The sequence below is a fragment of the Teleopsis dalmanni genome, chromosome 1 (genome assembly GCF_002237135.1).
Source record: "Teleopsis dalmanni isolate 2A chromosome 1, ASM223713v2, whole genome shotgun sequence".
Lineage (NCBI taxonomy): Eukaryota > Metazoa > Arthropoda > Insecta > Diptera > Diopsidae > Teleopsis > Teleopsis dalmanni.
In genome coordinates, this window is record NC_051846.1 from 156,529,316 (window position 1) to 156,548,818 (window position 19,503).

The 19,503-nt window shown below is 31.0% G+C and overlaps 2 protein-coding genes across 2 annotated transcripts in view; both read left to right on the forward strand.

Annotated features, from left to right (window-relative positions):
• LOC119666532 (histidine-rich glycoprotein-like) overlaps positions 1 to 2,496 on the forward strand; it is a 4,324-nt gene extending 1,828 nt beyond the window's left edge. Inside the window, exon 2 of the mRNA XM_038075813.1 lies at positions 2,202 to 2,496. Within this exon, the coding sequence (XP_037931741.1) occupies positions 2,202 to 2,496 (295 nt within the window). The remainder of the gene's footprint in view (positions 1 to 2,201) is intronic.
• A 2,857-nt stretch (positions 2,497 to 5,353) lies between these two features.
• Positions 5,354 to 16,800, forward strand: LOC119669541 (protein pecanex-like). The gene is made up of 12 exons (XM_038079463.1): positions 5,354 to 5,718; positions 5,839 to 6,014; positions 6,068 to 6,189; positions 6,252 to 7,157; positions 7,227 to 10,076; positions 10,141 to 11,325; positions 11,396 to 11,556; positions 11,622 to 12,021; positions 12,105 to 12,451; positions 12,521 to 13,844; positions 13,910 to 14,787; positions 15,743 to 16,800. The coding sequence occupies exons 1-12, from the start codon at positions 5,566 to 5,568 to the stop codon at positions 16,766 to 16,768; spliced, it is 9,528 nt and encodes a 3,175-aa protein (XP_037935391.1). The 5' UTR covers positions 5,354 to 5,565; the 3' UTR covers positions 16,769 to 16,800.
• Positions 16,801 to 19,503: the final 2,703 nt, after the last annotated feature.

Here is a 19,503-nt window from a genome sequence, read left to right on the forward strand (position 1 = left end):
TTGTTTGTATTTAGATTCTTATCAGCTTACAGACCCGAACAATTAAAAGCATTTATTTAAAAATGTTGGCAAATATTTCGTTCTTTATTTAAGAACTTCATCAGTGCTATATAATAACAAACATTAATTTAAAGATAAAATACTAACATCAAAATATATATACCTTATTTTTTATAAAATGCAGTAATTTTTCTGTTCCACAATAGTCATTAGTAATTAAAATTGAATTAACAAATAAAAATAAAAAATTAAAACAATTAAAATTCACACATTAAAAATTAATAAACAATTTTTTTGGACATAAATAACGAGCATAACAAAACTAAAAAATTTTTTAATATTAATATTCCGCCAAAAATAATGATAATAATAAACGTTCTCTTTTTTATATCTCTTATTACTCAATAAGAAGAAACTCAACAGCTGACTTTTATTTTCATTTATCTCTTATTTTTGATTAGCTTGTATTTATCCAATAAATTAGAGTAAAGTGTACTAAAATTATCTTAATAAAGAACGAAATATTTGCCAACATTTTTAAATAAATGCGTTTAATTGTTCGGGTCTGTAAGCTGATAAGAATCAAAATACAAAACAAAAAAAATTATTACTAGTACTTCAGATGCTATAATAATTTTCGATTTTGTCTCATCGCTTTCAAGTGATAAATCCAAATCCGTTAAGGGGCTGCAGCTTGGAAGTGGTGTTTATTGGTAAAAAATTTATTTTTACGTAGTTGAGATTAAAGGACCTATTATGCGCCGTACAATTGTCCATAAATAACAGTATTTTCCGCTTTTTAGTTTTCATGCTATCATTCAGTATCTAAAGCCATTGGTTAAATAAACCCATTGTCATCCATACCTTTGCGATTGCTCTTGAAACACCTTAAAGTCCAGGTTTATTGTTTGGCATTACGTATTATAAGAGGTTTATTGTTTTGCAATACGTATTATAAGAGGTTTAATGTTCATTGAATTTCAAATAAAATACGAACTAACAAGATACCAAAATATATGGAAATTTTACGAATTGACGAGGTTTTTTTCAAAGGACCAGCAGTCGAATACAAATAGACTAGGTTTTTTCAAGAAACCAGCAGTTGCATACGAATTGGCAAGGTGTTTCAAGGGACCAACAGTTGGATACGCATTATAGCGGTTTTCGATTTATTGGTACACAAATTATTGCGATTCGACTGTAACTATAAAGAAAATTATTAAGCAGTGATAAAAATGGATTTAATTTGATTATGATAATAATAATTAAATTTTTTTATTGCTTTTATTTACGACAATTTACAATTTGTCAACAATTTAGTGTTTCTCATTATATTTTTGTGAAACAATTTATTTTCTGTATTTCCGATGACTGAGTTTCGAAAACTCTCTTCCGTTTTCAAAGTAAGTCCTAGCCCCTCCACACGCAATAGTCACAGCTCGCACTGTCTTGGCGCGCATGCAAGGAAGCAAATTGCAGACATGATAGACTCGTATTTTTTGCACATTGTTTTGTTTATTTTTCGCTAATTGTGTATTTGGATTTGTGCTATTACTTTATTTCTTTATTTTTTTTTTTTTACCTTTATGTTCATTTTGTGTGCTTCATGTTATAAAAGTATTCGCAATTTTATGAAAATTGCTCACTGCTCAATTACAGTCCAGACAGTGCACATCTCGCCAATCAATCGAAGCTGCCTTTCGATTCGTGAATTTTTAAGTTTTTAGTGCGATAATTTCCTTAAATTCGAAATCCAAATCAAAATGAAAACGCGGCCGCTGGTGAGTGAAAAATAAAAATTGTTAGTTGTTAAATTTTTTCATATAAAATTTATTAATTTTTGATTTCATTGATTAAAAAAAAATAAAAAAGTTGTGGAACATTTTTATTTTTGCCGCACTGGTTATTTTACTTGTTTGCCCACACGATGCGGATGCCAGGTGAGTTGAGTAGACAACTAATTATTAGTCGGAACTCGGAAGTGCAAATATAGTAAAAATATAATTAAAATATTTACCTCAAATATATGTTTTTTGTTTCCTTTAAATAAAATTTCCGAAATTGCTTATAAGCATAGTAAAATAATTATCATATGTATTTTGATCATATGAATATTGATTTTTATAAAATTGGTTTATAATTAACATATTTAATAGGATATTTAGAATGCATATCTCTTCTTTAATCTTTTCTATTTCTAGTGGGCATCAAAAGAAGAAAAAAATTGTGATTCATGTACCAATTCACAAAAAGATCGAGAAACATGTCCATACAGTTTACAAGCACATACATCATCACCACAAACCAGTAGTTATAAAAGAGGAAAAAGTTGTGCATCAAGAACATCATCCAATCGTGCATGAAGAACATATTCATCACCATGAGGAAGAGCATGAACATTATCCTCTACATGAAGAAAAAGAACCAATAATTGAGGAGGAACATATACACCATCATCACAATTATGATCATATAATCAAAGATGAACACATCTAAATGATATATAATCTTATAAACTATGTAGCTGAAAAAATTCACTTAAATAAATAACTGTGCTTTAATAGGTTTTTTATGTTTTAAAAAAATCTTATGATAACTAAAGCAACAATAGATTCTTAGCTATTAAGTTAAATCCATTGCAGAAGCTAATTGAATTTTATAATCCCTTCAAAGAATATACAACAAAAACTACCTCTTTGAATTAGAAAACTAACATAGCTATAGGAACAATTGGCGTACTAGTTCTCAACGGAACGGAACACTACGAGCGTAGTTGATATTTTGTGCTGCAACAGAACCTAACCGAACAGAAATATTCTGCCTTCCGAATGAAGGCCAGAATGTCAGCCGTTGAGAACCTCCTAATGTCAGAAGGGGACAGTAGTTCTTGATCCAGTGACCTCCTACTGGCCCAGATCAAGGCTGGTCTCGACTGCTTCTAAGCAAAATCGACAATTTATCTCTTTGGACAGACTCATTTTGTTAAGGTGGTAACACAGAAAATGGTGCCCCTTTAAATATCCTACCAGCAATCAACTCTGTTATGATAAAGCAGGTTACCTTACCATAACTGTAGGGATGAACCAGCTCTTTAACCTGATGGTTGCCTAGAATGTCGCGCCAGTAGCGTCTTCTCTCGGCTAAAAATCATTTATCAAGCTAACTTACATCAAACCACTTCCAAATAACGACTTTAAATACACAAATGCAAGAATGTGAATGAAATGAAATGTTTGCGATCTCACTTCTGATCTATTATAAGATGAGATCATTATTTTTACTGTTGTCCAGAAAAATATCTGTTAGTATATAAATATCTGTAAGTGCATATTTCATCTCACTAAGATGCTTGTTTAATAAAAAGGGCCATCTAAAAACCCGTGATTAATATGATTTTTAATTTAATGTATTTATTTAGACTAAGGTACACACTTCAAATCTTCTATAAAAAGTCAAAGAAGAAATTAAAATTTCTTGTTAAAGTTTAAGCTAGAAAAGTTGAGTTCACAAAGAATATTTGAAAAAAAAAGACAGTGTTATCTCTGATAACTTTCAAAGTTTGAAGAAATATCGATAGTTCGACCACCATAGAGAGTTTATTTCAAAATCGAAAGATTCTTTCCAAGGCTTCACAGTCTATTTCTAGAGATATTACTATAGTAACATCTATAAAGATGGCATATGCCATTTTTTTTTTAGTTTTTAGAACTAAGAACAGTCAAATATATCATAACTTAAAATAAAAAATGTACTTTTTGTTCTATTCTAATTTAACCTTGAAATAGTTTTTTTTTTTCATTTTAGATTTTGGTATTTTATCTATTGAATCTGTTATATTCTTCTCCTTAGATTTTTTTTAAAATCTAGTAATTAAAATATCTTAATCGTAATTTGTGTTGAAAAGTGTCACGAGCCAGTTTTTATTGAATTTTACAATATTTGATTGAATGGACTATAAATTACTGGATACTCTGTATTTAGAGATGTAAATGAGTATCTATATTTAATTTTATTCATGACATCTTTCATACTTACTGTTCATCCTGTTCCAAATTTAATTCCGAACAATCTACGTGTTCCTATACATATATATATATATATCACAATGCTTCTAAGAATAATACGATGTTACTAATACAACATGAGACTAGAACTGTGATATCAGGTTAGGTATCAGATTAGAACTGATATCTTTATTTTTAATTGAATGTTTTTTTTAGAGAATGTTTAATTGAATGTTTTTAGATCCATTACTTTACACCTGAAGGAAAACAACAAGCCAGAGAAGGGGTAGAACCACAGGGTAGTGCTCCCAAATGACCACGAACTCATCAATCGGCTGAAAAAGTTTTGTCTTCCTTATTTTGGGATTCAATTTTCATACATTATTTGGAAAAATTAAAAACAATAAAAAACAAATTACTACTGCACTGTATTCTCCAGACTTGACTCTCAGTGACTATAACCTGTTTCAAAACTTGAAGAGATAACTCCAGGGAAAAAGATTTGCATCAAATGACAAAGTGGAATGGGAAACTGATGTATATTTTAGAGAACTTAATAAATCATATTATTTATAAGGTATCCAAATATTGACAGATCATTGGATTCGGTGTTTTGAGCTAAAAATGACTATATTGAAGCAAAATATATACTTTTCTAATAAAATGCGTTTTTATTACTTAGGCCGGGTATTTATCAATTATTAATTCACATATTAACTAACACATATTAACTAAAACACTCAAGTATTAAAAATGTAATTACATATTTGCTTGAAACAAATAGGTAGAAATGAGAATATAAACTCAATGATTTTCAAACATTAAAAGCAAGCACCAATTACTACAAATTAATTTCTTTAATCTTTAATTAAAACTTTTTTAATTTAAAAGCATATATGAGTTATATAAAAGTATTACATTAATCATTAAAGTAAAAGAATAAAATAAGTATTTTTAACTATTTAACAGTTTTATTAAAATATTTACGCACATTCAACTTGTAACGAACAATTTGTTAGCACTGTGTTACCGACAACCATACATTTACGTCTCTAAACAATTTGCTACTTAAAAATTGTCTTTATATATGTATATACACTAGCAATTAAACTTAAATTATGCCAAATATTAATTTGATGAGTATTATTTATTTAAAACAGTGTTTTTAACATATTTATATGCAATTCTTAAAAACGCGTCAAATCAATTGACTTGTCATTTGCAATTTTCAGTAAACTTAAAAACTTGGCAGCCCTATTCTGATTTGAGTGATAAAAAGATGCAAATAAATCAAAATGGAAAAACACTTGTAAAAGAATTAATAATCACGCAAGTTAAAACAAAAGAAATTGAAAACAATACGGAAAATAATAGTTAATGAATTGAGTTTTAGTTTTAATATATAAATACATAGTGTATAGTATAGTGCCAAAGCTTGGAAAATTATTTACATCGACGTTCGTCGTCTCATTCGTCGTATTGACGTTTGATTTTTTCCAAGGCAGCTGCACGCCCTTCAAATCTTGCATTTGCACAAAGTCCAAATGAATTTTTGCCTGCAATGGGATCGCAGACCTTGGAGATTCTGCGCCAAGGAGTGTGGGCTTCATTGACCGGTGGATGGTTCTACGATCCGCATCAAGGTGTCTTTTGTAACGTTGTGCATTTGTATTTGTGGCTTTTCCTACTCTGCTCCCCATTCGTTGCATACTTGGTATGTGGGTCACTGAAAGTTGATTCATAACAATTAAAAATAAATTATTTTTTACTTCTTTAATTTGTTTTTGTTTCTGTTTCTGTCTTTGTTCTTGTATTTCTTTTCTCAAATAATTAGTATTTTCCTGGAACTTGGATATCATGGTTTTTGTACTGTATTGGCACCAGTCTCACAATTTTAGGTGTAAAATTAGTTAACATGGCACTGCATCGATTATATGATCGCGCACAGACTATGTCCGACACAAATTTAAAAAATCAGTTTTTTAAAGTTACTAAAGAAACTGAGCCACGGTGAGTTCCCGATAACTGCTATATATAAAGTTAATGTTTTTATTTATTTCAAGTGAGGATGAGGCTGGTATTGAAATGAAAGTAATGAGAAATGATGGCTCAGTGGAGCAGGCAATTAACGAGGCCAGTGAGGAAAATAGCATGATGTCCATTGAAAACGTTAACAGTATAATAGGTATGTGTTGTGGTGTTTTTATTTGATATGATTAAATTTACTTAAAAAGCTATTGTATATAGACCTCAAGGTGGATGTGCATCGCAAAAATAGTTCAGAGTCAATAGAACTGATGTTCTACGCGCCATCAGTGATGTCATCAAATAGCCAACAAGATCAGCAATCAATATTTGGTTCTGCAAGTGTTACTAAATCCATACGTTCTTCCAGTGCTGTACCTAACTGCGTTATAAGCGGTGAAGCAAATACAAAATATTTAACAGTTTATCCTGAAGATGATAACGAAAATTCACCTCGACCCAGTACAAGCAAGGCTGCCTCTGCCAGTATTGCATCTAACGCAGCGCTCCCAAACAATAGTACACTACGTCAGATAAATTTATTACGCAAATCATCCGAAGATCATAAGAGGCGACGACAAAGGCGACGTCCTGAGAGGCAAAGCAGTCTCGATGCAAGTGCGGATTCAACCATCGTGCCAAAGTTAGTACGAAATCAATCGGACACAATTGCTACTGCACCCGGTAGTATAATGCGTACTGCAACATTTTTGTATCCGCAAAATAATACACAAGATGATACTTCAGCCGTAAGGAATCGAAATAAATCAAATACCACTGAATCAAATGCTCTACATAAAACATCTTCCACAATCACATCTACATCAAACATACAACGACTATCAACTACAACAACGAGTTTGTCCGGCATAGCTACACCATCAGTAACAACGAGTACATCTGCTGTTGTAGTTAATCCACGAAGTTCACGTTTGCATCGCCATCGCAGTTCCGAAACTCATGATGAACGCATCAAATGTAATCGTAATTTATTCTTACCCATACACCATGTATCATCAGCTGCAATTGGCGGCGGCATTTCAGACATAGATGAATTAGAATTAAGTTTAGGTGGTAGTGCGCAAGGTGTAGATGGACGTGGACGTACGCTGAAATCATGGATATTAGGTAAGCAAGCGTGTGTATATAAAATGTATATAATGTGTAAAATTATTGTATTTATATTTGCTATTTAAGGTTCTTCATCTGATGTTTACATAGAAGATGATAGTTATACAAAATCCGATTTAGGCATTGAACAAATTGATGGAAGATCAAGTAACGCAAGTGGTAGAGCGGTGTTATTACTACAGCAACAACAACAGCAATTAAATTCACATTATCCACATCAGCATCAATACCGCGCACACCATCATAGCACCAATATACGTAAAGATTCCAACAGCACTATGTCAGCGCTACAGTTACCTGTCATGCCGACTGTAACAGATTCTAACTCAAAAAATAGTAGTGGGGCCAGCGGTAGTGGCAATATAAGCAGAAGGCGGCATTCAAATGCTACTTCACTTTTTAAAAGTATTAACAATTCCAACACAGCTACGGGAGGAAATCTCGGCTTAGCTGCAGGACACCAACAACCCACGGTTAGACGTATAAAAAGCGCTGCGTTAGAGATATCTTGCCCGCGTCCTTCTGTATCAAATTTAAGTCCACATCCAAATAGTGTAGAAGCAATTAATGGCCAGCAAATAAAAAATCCACAATCTGCATTGTTACCGCCGCCAAGTAAATCATTAGTAAGAAATCCACATCTCAATTTGTGTCCCAAATTTGGTGGTAGCTTTGGTGAGAGCAATGGAAATAGTAGTTTAAATTTCAGTGGCAGTGCAAATGGTTCCACAACAGGTTTAATTGAATCTGTATACCCTATTGTTGAACAAGCAGATGAAAAAATGTCACTTGATTTTAATACAGGCGTAGAGCAGAAACGTCTACATGCAAGCGATACTGATATGGAAATTGTAGATGATGATTTTAAAGATTTCGATGATAATCTCGATCACATTCTCAGTGATTTACAGCAAACACAAAATCAGTTGGATGATCTAAAAGCATCGTATGAAGAACAAAATCGAAAATTAAATAGAGACGGTACATTGGACTCTGATGATTGTTGTAGACAAACAGAGGATGATACACCATCTACCTCACAAGCTCTTAGAGAACGTTCACATTCCACCGACTCTGAAACTGATAACAATGGTTCTCGGTCGCCTTTACTTAGTGGTAAAACATGGGATAACACGAATAGTGCGTCAAAGGATACTGACAACTCTTTACGTATTGAAATAGCTGCCATACAAAAATGCAAACATCCGACTAATAAATTTTGCCAACATTTATTTCAAGACGTAGCGGCACAAAATAACAAAGCTGAAGGTGACTCTGGTTGCCCTTCAAGTGATTGCGAACAAATTAGTGCGAGTTCTAAAGATATGCTTTTAGCTGGAATGGAACCAAATGACAAATCCATTATTCCTAACGCAACGAAATTAAGTGAAGAGAATGAGGATATAGATGAATGTGCAGATGCAGCAAAAAATGTTGAAGATGACGTTGAAAATTTGAATCGACGTGAATTATCGGACTCTAATTCGAACGCTGCAAATGGCAAAAATCTTGGTGCTATACCAAAAGTAGTTAAATATCGAGAAATCAATGAAGTACAAAGTGGGAAAGACTTGGAAAGAAATATACCAATTAACAGATCGCAACTTTATAAGCTTTGCAATGTGACTGACTCTACAAGTAACAATAATAAAACCAATAGTGAAACTGCAATTGCTCCCACTACAACAATAGCCGCTTCGCGCACTTCATCTCCACCTTCATCCCGTAGTATAAGTGCAGATTCATTTTCTGCAGATGTACACAAAATGCTATGGTTGATGCATGGCGGCACATTAGATGAAAATGGTCGACCAATAGGCTCATTTCCTAATAATGTTGTACCTCCTAATTTACCTAGCGAACATATACGTTTCTATCAGAATGCATTTCAAGCGGCAAATAACCAAATGCAGCCAATCGGAGCAGATGGGATGTCACTATCCGAACGCTTATATTATCGCGATAAAGTTAGGCGGAACTCTAAACAGGTATCCGAGCCAGGTAATTCATCAATAGGTGAAGTTTCTCACACTCACGAACTGCAATCCACTAATCTCAGCAACAATTCACAAAATCGTAATGCACATCAAACGCTCGGTGTAGTTGTGGCACCTTCCTCTCTTAATTCTCGCGTTAGCAACGCTGCAACACTCTCAATACAAGGTCTGATTAATGTCATAAACGATGAACGCAGTTCCTCGCAAGTGCGTACTCACAACTCTGGCAATGCTGCTGCAGCTGCCATATTGGACAGTCATATCGATAGTTACTGTGATTTTTGGCGTCCTGCTTGTATGCTCTCCTCGGAAAAACCTATTGTGCCTAAAAGCTTTTACAAATACCGCTTTAAATGTTTTAGGTTTAAACATGAATTTAAAATATCTATGGATAGACTGGAGCTCTTGTCCTTGTTTGATCGTGATCTGCACTGGTTTCATATATTACTATCTGTAGTGTTATCGGCAACAGTGGCGTATCTGGGTTCAACAATATTGCAATTAGGATATTACAAGGATATTTTTGCATTTCTGTTTTGTGTGGTAATTGCCGGCTCACAGTATTCCTTAGTTAAGAGTGTACAGCCAGACGCAGCTTCGCCAATACACGGCTTTAATAAGAGTGTGGCTTACTCTCGCGCCATCTACTTCAGTTGCTGTAGTGGACTCTTACTACTGCTACACAAACTTAAAGAGAGTTATGAACAGGAAAGTACGGTGTATCAAAAGTTTTTTGGGATTACCTATGCACCTAAAGAACTGACAAGTGTGGTTTTAGAAGTTTTGTACTTGATATTGCTTTGCTTTCCTATAATATTCTCACTTGGCTTATTTCCACAAATAAATACATTTCTAATGTATTTTCTGGAACAAATTGATATGCATGTTTTTGGTGGAAATGCAGCTGGTAGTTTGGTTGGTAAGTAGTGTTGTAGAAAAATTGTGTTGTAGAAAAATTTTGTAACATATTTTTCCCATTTTAGGCGCATTTTTGTGCTTATTGCGTTCAGCACTAGGCATTGCTATACTTTATGGTCCACTATATGCTGCACTTATTGAAGGCAGAGGTACTCAGTATATACTATTTTCCATATTCTGCGCTTTGCTGATACCACTCGGTTATCATTTGTCACGATCTGCTAGTGATTTTAGCCACATATGGGCACTAATAAAAAATTGTATTGTAAGCACATATCGTGATGATGATGACGAATTAAGTGCTAAATCAGCAAATGGAGCACCTGAGCATAAAATTGGATCCAGCTCGCTTAAACGCAAAAGGAGGAATAAAACTGAACACGGTAAAACGGAAATAAATTGCAGCAATGAACAAATAGAAATGTCTTCTTTAGAGAAAATTATAACTATTAAAGATCAGGACGATATATTAACAAATCAAGAACGCAAAATGAACAAATCAAAAGCTTCATCTTTAGGCAGTAGTAGTCAAACAATAGGTAAACCAACAACTAATTGTAAGAAAGTGTTAACAGCATCTAATTCGTTTGCATCGGTAGGAGGGGGAGAGTGTGCTGCAAATCTGTACTCGGAACATGAATCGAATGCAAATGCTGAAACAGAAGATGAAGCTGAAAAAGATCAAGATCTAGATGATAAAATGTCAAGTTCCTCTACGACAAATCCAGGTGATATATCAACACTAACAAACGGTATGTGTGCCAATGGTACAACAGAAAATGGCGCAGAAGAATCTCCAGATCCACTTCCGAAAAAATTACAAAATACCGTAAATACTCGACTGAAAAATGATTTAGTGGTCATGACTTTGCAGTGTGTTGCTGTCTTGGGTCTGCACTCCAGTACAGTATTTACTGTTTTGCAACCAGATCTTAATATTGTACTGTATGCCTTTACTGGCGCCTTGGGATTTCTACTCCATTACATAATACCACAAATGCGGAAACATATGCCATGGCTCTGTTTTGCGCGTCCTTTGCTTAAACAAAAGGAATTTGGACAATTTGAAGTATCAAATGCACCTAAAATAATGTGGTTTGAAAAGTTTTACATATATTTAAGTATGGTGGAGCGAAATGTATTATTTCCATTGGTTGTGTTATCTGCGCTCACAGCAGATGCGCAAATTATAACTAACAAATTTGGTGTGGGTTGGGGCACCTTAATCGTTGCAGTTTGTGCTCTTAAATGTAAGTTACTCTATCGCTCTATACGAGTATAATTTTGTAAATAACTTTTTTTATTTGTATTTTCTTGCAGTTGTGCGAAATGCTTACTCGGATTCAATTAACCAATATCTGATCGTTTTATTCACGGTATTGTTATTTCGTGTAGATTTTGCTATGGCCAGTGAATCGTTTCTAATAGATTATTTTTTCGTCTCTTTGGCGTATAGAAAATGCTGTGATTTTCTTTTAAAGGTAAGTTATTCTATACAATTAACGATATTACGATTTTACTTACTCGCAACTGTGCTTAATTTTAGCTACAATTCATCGTTACCTACATTGCACCTTGGCAAATAACGTGGGGCTCAGCATTTCATGCTTTTGCTCAACCTTTTAGTGTGCCACATTCGGCAATGCTGTTTTTGCAAGCTGGCATATCGGCTATACTATCCACACCACTAAATCCTTTCTTGGGTAGTGCAATATTTCTAACATCGTATGTACGACCAATAAAATTCTGGGAGCGCGACTATAATACACGACGCATAGATCACTCTAATACGCGTTTAAGTTCACAATTGGAACGAGATTTGGGTGCAGACGACAATAATTTGAATAGCATTTTCTATGAACACCTGACCCGGTCCTTGCAACATTCACTTTGTGGGGACTTATTGATGGGTCGATGGGGAAATGTCAACCAAGGCGATTGTTTTGGTGAGATTGTTTTTCTTTCTTCATCTGTTTCAAATTTTTGTATTCGTTTTTTATTTGTTTCTACACATCGCACTCACTTACAGTTCTTGCTTCGGATTATCTTAACTGCTTAGTGCACATTATCGAACTCGGTAATGGACTGTGTACTTTTCAAATGCGTGGTTTAGAATTTCGTGGCACGTATTGTCAACAGCGTGAGGTAGAAGCAATTTCAGAAGACGTAGAAGATAATGATGGCTGCTGCTGCTGCGATCCTGGGCATATACCACGTATGTTGAGCGCAAATGCAATGTTCTCAACACGTTGGCTAGCTTGGCAAGTTGTTGCAGCACAATATGTACTGGAGGGTTATTCAATCTCAGATAATCTAGCAAGCGCAACGCTTCAAGTATTTGAGTACCGCAAAGTTCTGATTACATATTACATCAAGGTTTTTTAATTGACTTAATAATATAAATTTTAAAACATATTAAACACATGTGTGTTTCTTTTCTTATAGAGTATCATATATTATGTTGTGAAAAATCCCAAACTTGATCAATGGCTATCATCAGGACCAATTCAAGACGCTTTGCAACACACGCTCAGCAGACAATTTGTTGATTTAGATCCTATATTTAATTATAATTTAGATGAAGACTTTGATTTTCGTGCTGTTGGTATAACCCGGCTAAGTTTTTGTTATGTCTACCTGAGTTGGATAAATTTTTGCTGTGATAAACGAAAAGAAAATCAAAACACAGTTAATGAGACAACAATACCAGCACAAACGCACAACGATTCGAAAAGTACACCCAATTTAAGCACAGCAGCAACGGCAGTTTCACAATCCCAGCATCTTCGTGCGCGTCCACAAAAAAGTGCTACAATGAGCGATAGTGGTACTGTAAATAATCACTCAACCGAGCACATTGGTAATTCACAGTCATTTGCAATAATATCACGGCAAACATCAGAGAGTGCACCTGGTCTAACTGGTACGAATGTTTCGCAAGTACCGTTAGAAAACTGTCCACTTAATAGCAGCACTGCGGCATTGAATTCTGCAACAAAGCTGCAAAGTAGCCATTTACGAAATCAAAAGGCGTCAAATTTTAAAACACCATTTAACGCCCACTCACCCATAGTCGATAATAAAACTGAGAATAGTACACCAGCTGACAATAACGGCATACCAATTATAAAATTGAAAGTGCCGAGTATAGCAAAGGACTCTCCAATAGTCTCATTATGTTTAGCATTAAGTTTATTAGGTAGACGCTCTTTGGCTACTGCTTCACATAGTTCACTGACTGGTGTTGAGTTTTTTCTACACGGTCTACATGCACTCTTTAAAGGCGACTTTCGTATTACTTCGCCACGTGACGAATGGGTTTTTGCCGATATGGAATTATTGCATTCTGTTGTAGCACCAGCAGTTAAAATGGCATTGAAATTGCAGCAAGATCATATAACGAATCCCGATGAGTTTCTTGATCCAAATGTACTCTATGAAGCAATTGATACTTGTTCTAAAGATTTGGTTATTTCACATGAAGCAGACCCTGTATGGCGTAGTGCTGTATTACGGGGTGCACCCAATTTACTCGCACTTAGACATGTTATGGAAGATGGTTCCGATGAGTATCGCATTATTCGTCTAACGAAACGGTTTCTTAGTTTTCGCGTTATTAAACTAAATAGGGAGTGTGTACGTGGCTTATGGGCAGGACAGCAGCAAGAATTGATATATTTACGTAATCGAAACCCCGAACGTGGTAGTATACAAAATGCCAAGCAAGCATTACGAAATATAATAAACTCCTGCTGTGATCAACCAATAGGTAACTACAAATGTAAAACAATTGAACTATGAGGACTTATTTTTGTGTTTTTGTTTTTATTGTAGGTTATCCCATTTATGTATCACCTTTAACTACTTCATATGCCGACACCAATGAACAACTCTGTGAAGTAATAGGTGGCGCCATAACACTGGAATCGATCAAAGTAAATGTGCTTGATTGGTGGCGACGCATACGTGAACGTTGTCGTCAAGGCTGCAGTTCTGGGTCCACCATGGAAACAACTCATCTTGGTGTGATTGCAGTTGGACCCGTTTGTAATGCAGGCGGTGAATCAGGTGAAATTGCACAAGTTTATATATCTGCGCCATTTTACAACACTCTGACAGGAAGTTTTCTTGGTTTGCGTTCTGGAAATTTAGCTAATTTAGGTGGAAGTCTTAGTGCACAATATGGTAGTGATGGTTTAGTATCGATGCGTAGTGGCCTAGCTGTTATACCAGTGAAACCTACTTCAACTACACTTTTGGCTGGTTTACGTAAAAGTCAAACACAATCTACAAGCTCTCGCAGTGATCGTGAAAGACGTGCAACTTTACCGATTGCCAGTACAAGTTTGGGGGCGGTAGGTGGTCATGGTGGCGCTAGCACATTAAAAGACATCAGTGGTACAAATGCAGACTCTATGCAGAATAATGAACAAGAATATGATTCCTCATCCAAACAAATAAAGCCTCATCCTAGCGATACGCAAACCAGCAATAGTCCGCGATATACAAAAATTTCATGCTCGTCTGGATGTATTGGTGTTGGCAATATAATAACAACACCTGGCGACTATCCACGAAAAACAAAGGGACCTATTTGTTTAACTGCCGGTATGTCTGTGGATGCAACAAAATCAAATTCTGATATTACAATGACAACGCGGAAACCACGTATTGAGCTGTATAAAAAAGTTATTATTGTTGATGAAACAGAGGTGAGTCTATACTTATATTTCATATTTTTATGTTTAATAATTTTTATCATTATTTTCAGTTTTCATATTTTTTCTCAGTATTATTTCTTTTTTTATAAATTTTTTATTATTTATATTTTTTATAATTTTTTTATTATTTATATTTTTTATAATTTTTTTATTATTTATATTTTTTATAATTTTTTTATTATTATTTTTTTTTATAATTTTCGTATTATTATTTTTGGTTTGTTATAATTTTTCTTATTTTTTATAATTTTATTATATTAATTTTTCATTGTTAATTTTATTTTTTATTATTTTTTCTATTATTTATAATTAATTTGATTATTATTTTTTTGTAATTTTTTTTATTATTTTTATTTTTTATAATTCTTATTATTATTTTTATTTTTTATTATTAACTTTATTATTTTTTTCATTACTATTTTTATTGTTTTTTTTATTATCATTTTTTCTCTTTATTATTATTTTTCTTTATTTCATTTTATATTAAATTTTTTTAATGTTTTTACTTCTTTTTATTTTGCTTTCTGATGTTTTTTTTTATATTATTTTTTATATTTTATTTAATTTATAAGACAACTATCATAATATCAAGAATATTCTCAATTCATTTTAAAAGCGAACTTAACACCATTACTGTATATAATCTGTACAAGTAAATAATTAGTTTTATATGAAATTTGTTGTCACGTATATATTCTCATTTTCCCCATTCTATTCTATTCTATACATTTTTCACTGTGCTAGCTTTGTTTATATATAATTATATATATAAACTATATACAAGTATACACTCCTTACAAGTATAGATAAACTTGTTTTACTGTAAATTGGAACTGCAAAAACAATAGTAAATTAATTAGCTTTTACGATGAATTGATAATGTAAATTTTAAGAATAATGAGCTTACATATTACAAATTGAGAATTATAATTCATACAAATTTCAGATATATGACCTACGACGTTATGATGTGGTCTGGCCTACTGCTAGTGGTGGCCGCTTATCATGGGAAGATTGGAAACCGCGGGTCGGTATGGTTGGACATGTTGTTCATTACTGGGTACCAAATCATACAAATCAACGCTTTCGTTCAAATTTAAGTCGTGTGGTTTACCTGATAGAAATAGGTGAACATTTTGTTCCCGTAGGAGAATATGGATTACGAGAATATAACCAAATAGTTGATAGCAGCACTGAAGAAATGACGATAGTTGGTACTACAAATTCAAGACGCGGTTCGGCTCTACAACAAATGGACGAGTTACAAAAACAAATTGAAGGATTAACGCCTATATTAGGTAGCAGTCTAGAATCACCAACATCACAATTAGGTACTGCAAGTAATGAAGGCTTCGACGATAGTCACATATTAGAGGCAACCACAAGCAGATTTAAGTCAAGCAACACAGGTGCTAGGCCAAAAATCAATGCTGTTAGCAGTAGCAGTTCTGAAGATGATGTGGGTATGTTTAATATTGATATGCAAAAACGTGAGCTAGTTTTAAATATGTTGAATATGATGGCTGAACAAGCAAATGAACCATGCGATTCATGTAATAATGAGTTCGAAGACTTCGATTATGATAGCAATGTTCCAAATATTGAAAACACCACAACTCACATAGAACCAGAACCAGAACTGGAACTAGAACCAGAATTAGAACTAGAAATAGAACCAGAAAACACTGAAACTAAAATTGATACAAATGATTTTGAAAATTTATACACTACAGCTGTAACTATAGACACCGCACCAGAAGATGTTCAAATTGAAACAGAAGCATTAAATGTCCAAACGCCCAAAACTACAGAACATGCTGATGAAGATGATGTCTGTATGAAAAAAGAGTCTACTGATAATGTGGAAAATGTAGAGAATATGGACTGCATAAAAATGGCTGAAAGTAGTGAAGCAGCAAGTGTTGAAGTAATAACGATTGATGAAATTGATAATGAGACAAGTGAAGTTTAACAAAAAATATTTAATGAATTTATAAACTTATATAGTAGAAAATTTTTATATATTATTTATTTGTTTATTTAAATTTAGAAAAAAGCATTTCTAAGCATCTATGAAGAGTTTCTTAATGAAAGTAATTAAATAAGGTTGTTAAAATATTATTCACTAAATTTGAAACGTAAGATGTATAAAATGTAAATTTGTAGTTATTAAAAGTAATATTGTTTTTAGTTATATACGTAACTATTAGTGTTATTTACTTTAAAATTTATTGTATATTTGCATATATGTATATGTATATATACATACATATGTTTATGGCTTATTGCAAATGCTTTTTTATTTAAATATATGTATTATATTTAAAAATAGGTAGTTAAGCCAAAATATACATTGTATATATTATAAAAAACTAATATTTATTTTAATATGTAGAAAAAAGAAAAAACGAAATTCCATTATTATTCCCTAAACCTTTATGTTCCCAATAAAAATACATATATAATTTATATATTTGATATGCACATAATTTAAATGTTCAAGTAATTTAAGTTAAAAATTTTAATTAAATTAAAAAAAAAAAGAAATTAGAACTAAGTAATCAAATTCTATGAACTTTCCAAAACTCCTATATAGATTCTCAAAGCTTTCAATAGATACATTAAAAATATAATAAAGATTTATATTAAGTAGTTGAAGTATAAAGAAATTCACCTGAAAACAAAATTTAATAATGCTAATAACATTTGAATTTCAATTAAAAAGCATTATTTTTTAATAATATATGTAACTAAAGTTAACATGAAATTAAGTTAGAGGCTCATGGAGCCTTCATTCTTCCATTTAATTTTATTAACAATAACAAAAAACCAGAATAAATACATTATTGAAATTATTTTCTGTAATTATTATATATATATTTGTACTTATATGTTAAATATTATTATTTTTATAATTTATGTTATTAAAAATTAATTGAATTCCTTTTATTTTTATGTGTATGTTGTAAAATAAAATGTTATTGAAGGCCTAAATAAACAAATTAGATTTTCCTTATTGTATTAAATTTATATTTTCCACATTAATTTATACTCTTAGATGTACTATTTGTTTTATTTTTTAAATGTAATTATTCTTTATTCATATTTTTAATCTTATTTTTTTATTTTTTATATATTTTGATTTTTCATATTTTTTAATTTTTCATATTTTTTAATTTTTTTTTTTGCATTTATTTCACTTACATTTTTTATTTTTTTCTCTTATTTTTGTTTAATTATTTTATATTTTCTAATTTTTGTTTTTGTTTTATTTTTTTTTTGTTGTTCTATTTTTTTTATTGTATTTTCTCTTATTTTTGTTTTATTTTTTTATTGCATTTTCTCTTATTTTTGTTTTATTGTTTTTTTTCTTATTTTTGTTTTATTTTTTTTTATTTTATTTTCTCTTATTATTATATTTTGTTTTTTTTTTATTTTTTGTTATTCTTTTTTTTTTTATAAAAAAATGTCATACTGAAGGATTCATGTCTATTAAAATTATTGTAACAAATTAATTATAATTACTTAAAAATATTTTATTGTTTTTAGATATAATATATAATGTTTTGTTTTACATTCATTACTTTTTATTGCAATAAAAATTTTAACATTTAATATATGTTACTGATATCAATATGGACCAGCATTAAATATTTATTTACTAATTAAAAACAAAATGGCTAGGTCAACAATAAGTACATTTTAATTAAACTTTAAATTTTAATTTTGAAATGAAAAAATATCTGCGAATATGTTTTGTTTAATACATAAAATATTTAAATAATGCTTTTATAAAACAATTATGTAGTGACTTTAAATTTATACTTCAATTTATGTATATATAATTAATTACAAATCTAATTTTATAAATTAAAAAAAAATTATCTACACAAAAAAAAAATATATAGCAAATATAAAGAAAGAAATAATAAAAAAAATAATGCTCTCACGTTGCCTTAAATTGTTAGACTGATTTTTCTATTACTAAAAACTTGTATTAAAAATATATATATTTATGTATATATATTTATATACATTATACTTCATCTTTATTTTCAAATAAATACATTCACATAAACTAGAATTAAGAAATCAGTTTTATTAACAATTCAAAAACTTTTTTCAATAATTTTAAATTTAAAAAGAAACTTTAAATTAATTTATCATAAATTTATAATTTCAAAAATTATTTTATTAATTGACATTTAGTTTTAAGTTAAAATATATCTAAAAAAAATTTGGGTCAAATGTGTTTAAGTTTAAAAAACTGTTATTTTATTTTTTTTAGAAATATATATGTTAAACAAAATATAAATAATGTATATATTTAAGAAATTTAATTATTTAAAATGTTAGAAAAAACATACAAACAAAAAATATTTATAATATTGTTTATATATAAAATATTTATTAAAATAATTCAATAAAGTTGTTATGTAAAAATAATAAACATATAAAAGAAAACAAGAATAGTCCAAAAACTATTTATATAATATGTATCCCTTCATTTATCTATATATCTTTTTAAAAATAATAAAACATAAATATATATATAAATATATGAATATATATATGTAAACAAAATAAATTTTGAAACGAATAACAAAAAAGTGATAATTAAATATATTAACAACATTATTTAATAAATATAAAATAAAATAATTTTTATCAAAGAAGATATTAAGTTAAAATTTAAAAACTATTGCT